Genomic DNA, 11323 nt, shown 5'->3' on the forward strand with positions numbered 1-11323 from the left:
GACTGGGAGGTTTTGTATTGTTTGGCGCTTAGCTAGGCCAATGTTTTTAAAAAGTGACTAGTGCAACAGTTCCCAAACCTTGGGTTGCAACCCCAAGTGGGATAGCTCCATCAGTAAATGTGATTGCGGCAATTCAAAGTGTACATTTTACAAAATGGTGTCCTCTACACAGCATGATGTCACATGTACTGTATGTTCAGGGTCAAACCGCATGGAGGAGGCTATTTTGCTCTACCAAATGATGCTTTCCATGCAACATCACCTTGCACACGTATGTGCATGCCAGTGGCAGATTAGCCACTGGGCCAATGGGGCCTGTGCCCAGGAGCCCTGGCCAATTGGGGGGCCCCCAGAAAAATGGGCACCCTCGCACCTGGATCCACTCCAGCCAGCCGGCACTCCTGCCGGGGAGCGGGGCTGGGGTTCAGGGGCTTGCCTCGCTCTGCCTGCCTGTGCTCCTGCCAGGGAGTGGGGTTGCCAGGCGGGCAAACCCCCACGCCCCAACTTTGCTTCCTGGCAGGAGTGCTGCCGGGGAGGGGAGCAAGCCCCCATGCCCTAACCCCATTTCCCTGACAGGAGTCACGGGGGCAGAGGGGTTGCGGGGACTGCAGGTGGAAGGAGGGGCCCACTTGCTCTGGCCCAGGGCCTCACAAAACCATAATCCATCTCTGCTGCATGCAAGGTCATGCTGCATGGAAGACACCATTTTTAAATGACTAACAAATTTATGGTGCCACAAGTACTCCTGTTCTTTTTGCAGATACAGACTAACACAGCTGCTACTCTGAAACCTGTCATTTTTAAATGGCACCCTCCATGCTGTTTGGGATCACGGGAAGCAATATAGCTAAAAATGGGGCCATGCACGGAAAATGTTTCGGAACCACTGGGCTAGTGATTTTGGTGCCTCCATTTTTTGGGTCCCCAATGGGACACACATTTGAGGGGCCTGATTTTAGAAAGTGCTAAGCAGCCACTCTGAGCTGTCCAGCCCTCTCCATGATAGAGTATTTTAAGAAATGGTGACCCTGTTTTAGCAAAGTCCAGCCCTAATCCCAATCCCGAGTATGTGTGCACACAGGTTTCAGGAGAAGGTCCATCCTGTTTGGTGTACAAGTTGGTCAAGAGGAGGAAAAAGCTGCAATCCACTCTTCCCTTCCTCCACCCAAGAGCCACTATTGTTTTTAAGTAGAGGGGTCGTTTTAATGCTCAAAGCGAGAAGATTTTATTCTTTGCTCGGTCTTTGATCAACAACCCATCAGAAATACTAAACGCATTTCCTAAACAGGAAGGCCAATGTTTCTTTGTTATTTCCCTCTTCTCCTAGTTGATGACAATGGGGCAGACAGTGCCTGCAATTTCAAAACAATAAAGGCCCCCTTGGCTTCTTTCTCATTCTGAGATTTAAAGGGACACACCTAAGCACCTTAGATCCCAAATTTAGGCTTGGTAAAAATAAAATTTTAAAATTTTGTTAATATTTACAATTTACTTTACAAGCATAAAATTGTTCTGTGAGGTAGGTAAGTATCAAAATTCCCATTTGGCAGATGGGAAAACAGGCACAGAGAAGTGACATTTCTCACCCAACGCCACATAAGTTAGTGGAAGAGGAAGAATTGATGTTTGCGGTCCCTGGCTCCCAGTCCATTGCTCAGTCTGTTGGATCAGACTGCTTCCCAGTTTGAGCTGATGTTAGACTGGTGTTGGCTATATGTTTGTACAATGCCTAGCACAATGGGGTCCAGATCTGGTAAGAAGGCCTTAGGCACTATTGCAATATAAATGATAGATTGATAACAATAATACAAGCTAGTGATATATTTTAGATATCATTGAGGGAGATCATTTGTGGGTTTGTCTGGTTTCTTTTAATAACTCTTTCTTTCTGGAAATTTTGCAGAATAATTTTCTAAAGACAAAGGGAGCAAATTTAAGTATGGTGATTTGTGACACAACCTCATCCTACAATCACGTCTCTTCTCCCCCATGCCACATTGAACTCGCCAAATCTGAGGTGGATCCTTCCTGCATGCTGCTCATTCAGGCTGGCATTAAAGGTTAGTGGAACCAATGTCTCTGGATTTTGTGGTGATCACTGTGTCTGTTTATGGGGGATAGGAAGGAAAGTGGGGACTTCTGTGGGAAAGAGGGAGGTTAACTGTTGGTGGGCAGTGGGGATATATGACTTGTTTGTAGAGGCAGAGCTGGGGGTATCTGAACATATGCTAACACTAAAGCACAGATTAGAAAACAGAATTCTCAGAAAACATATCAGCTCTGTAACTGTGTTTTCCTTTCTCTATTAAGTGAGTTTAACCAGAGATGTATTTGGCTTATATTGAGTCACAGCATTTCCTGCAGAATGAGTGGGGAGTTCACAGCTTCTCCTTTGTCTCTTCAATACTGATGTAAACTGCAGGTATTCACTTGTTGGCATTTGTGTCACAACCTTTCTGTTTTGAAAACTGCAGATGCAGATGCAATAGACAAGCTCCTCCAAGTACGGCAGCCTGATCTAATGAAGGTAAATGCTTTAAGCTAGTTAAGCATGGGAGACTGGATGGCTTTGTGGGCTAGGATAAAGTAGTCTTTTAATGATAGTTCAAATCCAGCCCAGGTTGGTGGTAACTGAAAACTGTCACTATCTCAGGGGCATTTGGTGACCAAATGTAAATAAGATGGTTTCAGTCCAGATACCAGTGCATAGGTATTCACAGCACCACGCCGCTTTAATGGGCATTCTGGCTGGCAGTCACAGGACACAGACACCAATGGGCTGTAGAGATCAAACCCCTTTGTTCCCTAGAGGTGGTCAGAGGTCAGTCAATGTGTAGAGGAGGCTTACTAGGCTGTATCTGTTTTGGGGAGAAACAAGGGGATCTTTCACTGTCTGCACTAATCAAATTGTTTATGTGCTCTAAACATATTTTGATCTAAGCACTGATTTATGTCCCTGGTACGTGAGGAATTATACACCTCCGATGGTGCCTTGTAGGTCCTCCAATACTAACAAGGTGGCACTTCAAAGAATGCTGCCATATTCTATTGCAACACACAGGTTGATACAAAAGGGGCTCAAAATGTTGAATGAGCCAGTCGTCTAGGGTTGACACCTCTGAGGTACATAAAACAGGACATTTCTGGGATGATCCTGACCCCATAAAACTGGACAGCTGACAGTGCTTACTGAGCACCCCAACAGATTTCCTGGGACAGCTACCTCAAAAATGGATGAGCCTGGGAAAACCAGAACAGATGGCAGCCCTACACTCATCCTGTAGAAATCTTCTGACAGGGAATTCCTGAGGCTTTGTAGACCTAACCAGAAGCCACATCTGTTTAGGGATCCTGGAACCAGAATCACTTCAGCATTTTCCCTCTGGGAAGACAGTGAACTTTCTGACAGGTTTCAGAGTAGCAGCCGTGTTTAGTCTGTATCCGCAAAAAGAACAGGAGTACTTGTGGCACTCTCGTTGGAGTCTGTTTTTGAAGCTTTTCTGTCATTGAATGACCATTCAATGACAGACCTGCGGGTGGCTATTTTACAACAGAAAAGCTTCAAAAACAGACTCCAAGGAGAGACTGCTGAGCTGGAATTGATATGCAAACGAGATACAATCAATTTAGGATTGAATAAGGACTGGGAATGGCTGAGCCATTACAAACATTGAATCTATCTCCCCTTGTAAGTATTCTTACACTTCTTATCAAACTGTCTGTACTGGGCTAGCTTGATTATCACTTCAGAAGCTTTTTTCTCTTACTTAATTGGCCTCTCAGAGTTGGTAAGACAACTCCCACCTGTTCATGCTCTCTGTATGTGTGTATAGATATCTCCTCAATATATGTTCCATTCTATATGCATCCGATGAAGTGGGCCCACGAAAGCTTATGTTCTAATAAATTTGTTAGTCTCTAAGGTGCCACAAGTACTCCTGTTCTTTTTTCATGAACTTTCTGAAGTCACTATCAAGTGTTTTCTAAGCCCAGTAGCAGAATCTCTTATTACTTTATTTACTTCAAAATATGTATGAAACACCCATTGCCAGTGTATCCCTTATTTAAAAAAAAAAAAAGAGGGGGGCTAAATATTCAAAAGTAATTAGTGATTTTTGGGTGTCTAACTTGAGGCTCTTTACAGGAGCCTGATTTTTAAAAACAGCTGCGCACCCACCCTCTGAAAATCAAGGCCTTATAATGTGTCTCAAGTTGGGCACCGAAAATCACTTGTCACTTCTGAAAATTCAGGGTGTGTGTGTGTGTGTGTGTGTGTGTGTGTGTGTGTGTCTATATATATATGTGTGTGTGTATATGCACACGCTCACTATAGCATTCTACAGCCATTACCACGGAGTCCTCCGGTATCACTACTGTCTGCTGCAGTGCTTTGGATGATTACTGTCATGTACTGTAGTTTTTTTTTTAAAGGACCTGGGTACCAATAATAACTCTTCAAAGTGCTATACTGACATTAATCTTCCGTATACACCACTGAGGTTGCAATACTTTGTAAAGCCGAACTCCAGGTGCCTGTAAAAAATGGCACCCAGCAGCTAAACATGAACTAAGTTCTTGCATCTGTGCTCTAAGTCTCAAGGACATAACGTTCTCATGGTGGTCAAAAACTCCTTTTAGGGGAGCTAAACTGAGGAGGATGCTTAGAATGCAAATGAGCTGTGAGGTCCTTCAATCCTGGGTGCGTAGGCTCAGCAAAGTGCACAAGCCAGGGTCCAGGAGATGGAGAGAATAATAATTATACAAACCTGTGTGCTTCTGCATTGCTTCTCATCCAGAAAAGTTGTCCGTCTCAGCAGAGGGGCCAAGGACTGAATGCCCAGTGGATTTCTTACCCCTAGAGTTGGTGCCTGCAGGTCAGGGGTAAGGCACAGTGGTGGGGCAGTGTGGGGAAAGCTTGCACTGCTTTGGCCTGTGCTGTAGCTGACCTGGGGAGGGAGAATCTTGGACTTGGGGGCTGTCAGCCTGGCTCTAACGCTCTGATTCAACTCCCACTGAAGCTAATGAGTGTCTTTCCACTGGCTTCCTTGGGAGATGGGTCAAGCCCTGTGAGTGTGTGTGTGTGTGTGTGTGTGTTTATACAGTGTGTGTGTGTGTATATGTGTATATATATATACAGTGTGTTTATTTATATATTTAAAAAGAACTGGAGTGGAAGACAAAGTTGTGTCTTTAAAATATGGAGTGCTCTCAGCAGATGTGCATGCACGGGTTTCCTGTTTATGAGACTCTTGGCTCTGTTTGGTATATTTCCAGATTGGAATAAAATCCCATCAACTGGAGAGTATTGGACGCCACCAGAACATTCCCCGGAACACGCTGATTGCCTTGGTCACATCTGGACTCTTGCTGGCGTTTCTGAGTTTGGCTGGATACTTCCTTATGAAACGACGGAGTTGGAGCCCCAGGGGAGAGAGGCTGGTTAGTGCTTATAGCTGGCAAAACAACAAGTAGAGAGAAACCAAAATACAGGAGGAATGCAGAGGAGGGAGTGCAACTGAGTCACAAGCTCTCTAAGGGAGTGACCCACTGGCAAAGACCTCTAAGCGCCACTAACAGTCTCTGTTTGGGGGGAGAGAGAGGCTCCGCTTATGTTCTGTACAAGTTGCCTATAGCTTATGAAAGTATCAATAGGTGCGACAAGATGGCTTGTTGCTTTGAGTGCTGTTAGGATATAGATATTCAGGCCTGTTTGTAAAGGCCTATACTTTAAGAATGTAGGTGTATTCTTATTACTTAGCTAGTTATAGAGGTATAAAAGAGAGAATTAAAATTACTCTTTGTATGTGTAAGGGACAAAAGCCTGGGGCTTTGTTTTTAGTTTAAGTAAGGCCTTTGGTTAAGCAGCAGAGGCAGCCATAAACTGAGACGTGAACGGTTACGTTTTTACATATTAAACTAGTTACATAAAAATAAGGTGCTATTGGGCTGTTAGGAATACAATTTTGTTTTCATATTTTTATTACCTTCAGAGAAAGGAAAGAACCTAGAACATGTAAAAGGAAATTTAGTCAACCTGTTAGGGGGCTTAGAGTATTGTTGCTCTCTGTTCATGCAAGAAGGACCAGGGAAGTAAGAGGGTAAAAAAAATAAGCCCCTTAACAAGTGCCACTACAGGCAGGCTGACAGGGAAACTGAAAACTTGGTGAGCCTGTGACTGATCCAGCCTGAGAGTGGTGAATGGGGAGATGGAGATAAGAGAGGCATAAACAGCTGTGCTAGAGCCCAGATCATGAAGAGTGAAAGGAAATCTCTCTTCCTCTCTAATATTAAATATTCTGTGACTGTTCATTTGGGGATAACTACCCTTTGCTCCCTATCACTTCCAGGTCTAACACTTTTTTTGGCCTGGCAGTAAGAACTCATCTGGGAAGACTCCTCCAGAGACTCTGAAAGCTTGTGAATTTGCCATTGAAAATGAAATACTTTTCTTCAATCATTACATTTAAAAATCAAATTATACATCTGACTTGTATCTATGCTGTAATAAAGGTTGTTTCCCCCATTTAACAAATGGGGATAATAAAGAATATCAAGAAAGAAAGAAAATATTTTCCTATATATATTTTTCCTCTTACAGATTTTGCTGAGTTCCGGGGGTTCCTTCTTTATCACTGATTTATGGAGACTTGAATCTTTCTATGAAGTGCAGTCAGAGCATGTTCATCTAGTTGCACATGTGCAGTTATACAGTGGGAGGCTAATAGAGTTCAGTATTCTGGGATGGATCCTGCCAAATGCATGAATGCAAATGACAGTGCATGTATAGTGGATGATATGGTCAGGGGCTTGGTAATGCGATACAGAGCTTGTCACCTCTAGGGCACTGGATCCAACCTCCTGGCCCACCTTGGCCGTGACTGGAAGTCACTGGTATCTAATGGTGATTTGGTGTTCCCTATGTTAAATAAGCCTGGTGATCTTAATCCAGTTTCCAGTGGACAGGTGTCTCTATCTCAAACACCACCATCACCACAGTTGACAGTTTCAGCAAAGAAGCCAAAAAGTAAATTGGGCCATAGATCCTGAACTCCACTTATGTGTAAGAGATATCCAGTCCAGGGCAGGACTGAGGCATATTGGGAGGGGACTGTGTGGGTGGGAAGTTTGCCCTCCTGCCGTCTATGCTGTACATGGCTTTGTGGGCAAATAGAGGGCCTCAGACTCTGACAGCCTTCATCTCCTTCCTGATACACTCTATTGGCAAGTGTACTTCACCTACAGCCCCATGCCCCTGGCTCTTGTTGGCCTTATTGTCAGATCTGCTGCACTTAGGGCCATCAGAGCTGTCACAGCAGAACAAGAGCAGTGGTCCATCTAGTCTGATCTACAACACTGTCTCGTACCTTCTGCTTCAGAAGCAGGTGAAACCTGCCTCTGCTTCTTAATGCACTTGACTAGATGGGTAATAATAATATGTGTCTGTGTAAACCACCACAGGTATCCAAATTTAAGTTGTCGAATGTGTGGCTTAAGCCCCTGCTATCTCATTACTGAAAGCTGCTTATCTGAGTTGCAGGCTGAAGATAGGAAAGAATATAAGCCAAATGTTTCCTACCTGACCCATGTGGAAAATAGAGCTGGAGAAACCAGGGCTGGGTGTGCAAACTCCCAAGGAAGGCAGAGCCTAGTCCTGTTTATCTGAACAGCACAAAAACCAGGGTGTTCTGCTTTTTAGGTCATTGAGAAGAAATAACTCTCTGACTGGGCCTAACCCTAGTACTGCAATGCCACAGTTCAGGCCTGTATCCTACCACCTACCTGTTGACAGAAGCTGGTATCCCTGCCTGCTGCTATTATGTGCCATGCAGGTGTTCACAGCCTTGCAGCTCCTGCTTGGCATCTATGCTGGCTGCTGTCCATCCTTTCCTTTTGCTAACTCTGCATTTGTTATCTATGTACCCATTTAGGATGAAGACCTCTATTACACTGAAAACGGTAGCCAGGGAAATACAGGGATCACCGTGGCCTCCCAAGAGCACTCCGAGCCGCAGGAGAAGCCAAATCTCAACAGAGGGGCTCAGAAGAATGGGACTGGACAGGCATCCTCAAAAAATGGACATTCAGCCAAGCAGCACATTGTGGCTGACACTGAACTGTGAAATGTGCCAGGGGGACTGTCTTATTATCATGATTTGAAGGGGGGTGGGGGAGAAGAGACAGGAGCAGGGGGTAAGGGAGAGATTATCCCTTGGATGGCTGGGAAAATATAACCCTTTTTTATCTGAAGAACTCCAAAGTCCCACTCTGTGGGACTTTGTACACTGTGCTGTACAGTGTTGACCTATCCTAGCAAGGAGCTTCTAGGGGTTAATACAGGGCTAGGGTTGTGGGCTAGGATTCTTTGCTCTTCCTTTAGCAGAAGAGAATGGGATGTGATCAGCAGTCAAACCACCCAAGCAAGGGCTGGGGAAGATATTTGGAAATTCAGAGCTATGTCAGCTTTGTAAGAAATTGGCTTGATACTGATTTTACTTGGAAGGGAAGGGAGCAGGGAGGGAGTTTAATTCTTCATGAGCAGATGGAGCATTTTACTGTCTCTTGTTAAAGACACATGCTATTAACCTAGCTTCCAGGCCTCCCAGTGGAGAATCAGGGGCTGTCTGCGTGAGAGACACTTCCAAAAAGTGGGAAAATGGCCTCCCCTTACCATCCTCTGAACTACAAAAGTGAATGCCCCAAAACTGCAAGTCCCATCCATGTACCACTACTCTGGTTCAGTGCTCTCATTGTTATATGTAAAAAATAAGGAGTGCTATATAGCAACTGAATTGCTTCTAATGAGATATGGGCTCAAGCCAGAAAAACATGGATCCAGATTACAAACAACTCAAATTCCAGCAGGGGCTTGGGCCCATTACAATATAGGGATCTGGGGTCTGACTACCATCACCTCCGAAGTTGTAATGTCTTTCGCTGTGATAGTTTGGTTTAGCCTCATCTTTGTATTTAAGTGCAGCCTTTTCCTCTCTCAGCAACATTAGTAAGTTAATGCCCCTTCTTGTGCTTTATATCCTCTTAGGCCTTGGCTACACTGGTGCTGTACAGCGCTGCAACTTGCTGCGCTCAGGGGTGTGAAAACGCCCCCCCCCCCCCCCGAGCGCAGCGAGTGCAGCGCTGTAAAGCACCAGTGTAATCAGCGCCTGCAGCGCTGCACGCTCGCTCGCGGAGCTGCAAGCTATTCCCCTCGGAGAGGTGGAGTACTTGCAGTGCTGCAAGAGAGCTCTCGCAGCGCTGGCGGCGCGACTACACTCGCGTTTCACAGCGCTGCCGCGGCAGCGCTGTGAATCCCCAAGTGTAGCCAAGGCCTCAATGTTTAATGCTCTTGTGGAACTTGTATGTAAAGCTTTCCAGGTGGAGTCTGGTATTGAGATGTGAATAGACTTGGAGTTGAATTACTATCTCTCCCCCGCATCCCTCAGCATGTGTATAGTTGTTTTGCAGTGAATCCTCTGGTATCTGGCTCCTATAGACTGGAGGCACTAGTTGAAGGTGAAGGGAGTGATCAATCTCTGTGTGTGTGTGTGTACAAGAGCATATGACACTGCTCTAGACAACTCACCTCACTTTGAGTGCTTGCAACAGTATTGTCAAGCCACGTGGAAGGAGTTGGCATTGTTACCCACCATGAGGCCTTGGAAATATGTAGATATCAAAGCATTCCTAAAAGAATCCAAAAAATTGTCATAAAGAAAAGAAACCTCAGTCCTGCTAATAGATGTTTGGCCTTCCCTAGTAATAGGGGGTTGTATATAAAAAAACAAAAACATACAGGGAAAGATTTTCACTCTTAAGAACAAAGAAAAGGCCTCTCAGCAACACTGAAGTGTTAAGGCCAGGAGCAATCTCTACCTCCTCGTGAGCTTGAGATTGTTCTCTTGGAAAAAGTGGTTTAAGCCAAGCCCATTCTGTGTGGGTCAGGAGTCACATATCATTCAGTAAAGGGTGAAGTCCAACAGACCTACTTATGTCACGTAGGATGGAGCCAGTCCCCATGAATATTTGCTGCCTGTAGCCTGTGTGGTTCCTGGTCTCCTGACCAGGCAGGCCACAATTTGGCTAGTTGCAGGTGGAGGCCTCTATCAGTAGGACTAGTGTTGTTGTAGCAGCTACAGCCCTGCCCTGGGCACAGCCTTGCGGGATGTGGGAGCAGGTATGTGTAAAGGGAAAAGAAATTTAATTGAAGAAAGGGGACTGGCTGGCTCACTGACTTTCACCTCTATGTCACGGATTCCAATGAAGCCCAGGTTGGTGGTTGACCAAAGACATTGCTATATGATCCATGTATTGGTGGCCCGTGTACAATGAGTAGGGGACACACCATCACCATTGGCATTAACAGACTCCATTCTTGGCAGCTTTGGCATTGGGGCTGAGGACTAATAGGACTGGAAAACTGACATACCCTCTCACTACTAAAGGTTATTGCCATTCCTTGTCAAGACTGAGGGCTGGTCCCCACTTAGTCCGGACTTCGGACTAAGGTACGCAAATTCAGCTACGTTAATAACGTAGCTGAATTTGAAGTACCTTAGTCCGGACTTACCGCGGTCCAGACGCGGACGGAAGTCTCCCCCCGTTGACGCCGCGTACTCCTCTCGGCGAGCTGGAGTACCGGCGCCGACTGTGAGCACTTCCGGGATCGATCCGGGATCGATTTATCGCGTCTTAACCAGACGCGATAAATCGATCCCAGAACATCGATGGCGTGCCGCCGGACCAGCCGGTAAGTGAAGACTAGGCCTGAGACTCACAGGTGCCTGGGATGTGGGGACAGGCTGCTTTCTGCCTCATCATACTGTGCTTAGTGAGAAGGATTTCAATTTCTGTCAATCAGGCCCTTTTTACCAGCACTAAAGTCAAGTAAAAATACAAAAACTATTGATTTTAAGTTTTGTTTGTTTTCTTTTTTACAACCAGATCTGTAAATACTGTCAGTAAAAAGTGCTGAGAATTGAACCCAACTTTTCTGTTGTATTCTTGAAACAATGGAGTGTTTATTCCATTGGCAACTGTGTCTGGCTCAGTTAACTGCCTGGACAAAGAAAAGAATGTGTTTCCTCTAAGAAGTTGCTTTCCAGTAGAAATAGCATAAGTAAAAGATGTTTCTTATTCTTTGCTTGCTTGCACACTCTCTCTCTCTCTCTTTCTTTCAGCAAATGGATTCAGAGCAAGTGAAAAACATGTATCATATGTTCAAAAAATCCCCCCGAATTAAACTCTCACACTCTCTTAATGGTTGATTATCTGCTGTCTACAATGCACATATTATTCCTTGCTAAATGTCTTAGGCTGGGTGCTGCAA

At 45.1% G+C, this 11323-nt stretch overlaps 1 protein-coding gene across 2 annotated transcripts in view; it reads left to right on the forward strand.

The window, feature by feature from the left end:
* The window catches only part of CD34 (CD34 molecule), a 30437-nt gene extending 19460 nt beyond the window's left edge, over positions 1-10977 (forward strand). Inside the window, exons 5-8 of one of the 2 annotated variants that reach the window (XM_054026721.1) lie at positions 1904-2060; positions 2475-2527; positions 5275-5439; positions 7929-10977. In XM_054026721.1, the coding sequence (XP_053882696.1) occupies positions 1904-2060; positions 2475-2527; positions 5275-5439; positions 7929-8120 (567 nt within the window). In that variant the 3' untranslated portion in view covers positions 8121-10977. The other variant, XM_054026722.1, reaches the window with a different exon arrangement.
* The last annotated feature ends 346 nt before the right edge of the window (positions 10978-11323 follow it).

The sequence above is a fragment of the Malaclemys terrapin genome, chromosome 4 (assembly GCF_027887155.1).
Source record: "Malaclemys terrapin pileata isolate rMalTer1 chromosome 4, rMalTer1.hap1, whole genome shotgun sequence".
NCBI classification, from domain to species: Eukaryota; Metazoa; Chordata; order Testudines; family Emydidae; genus Malaclemys; species Malaclemys terrapin.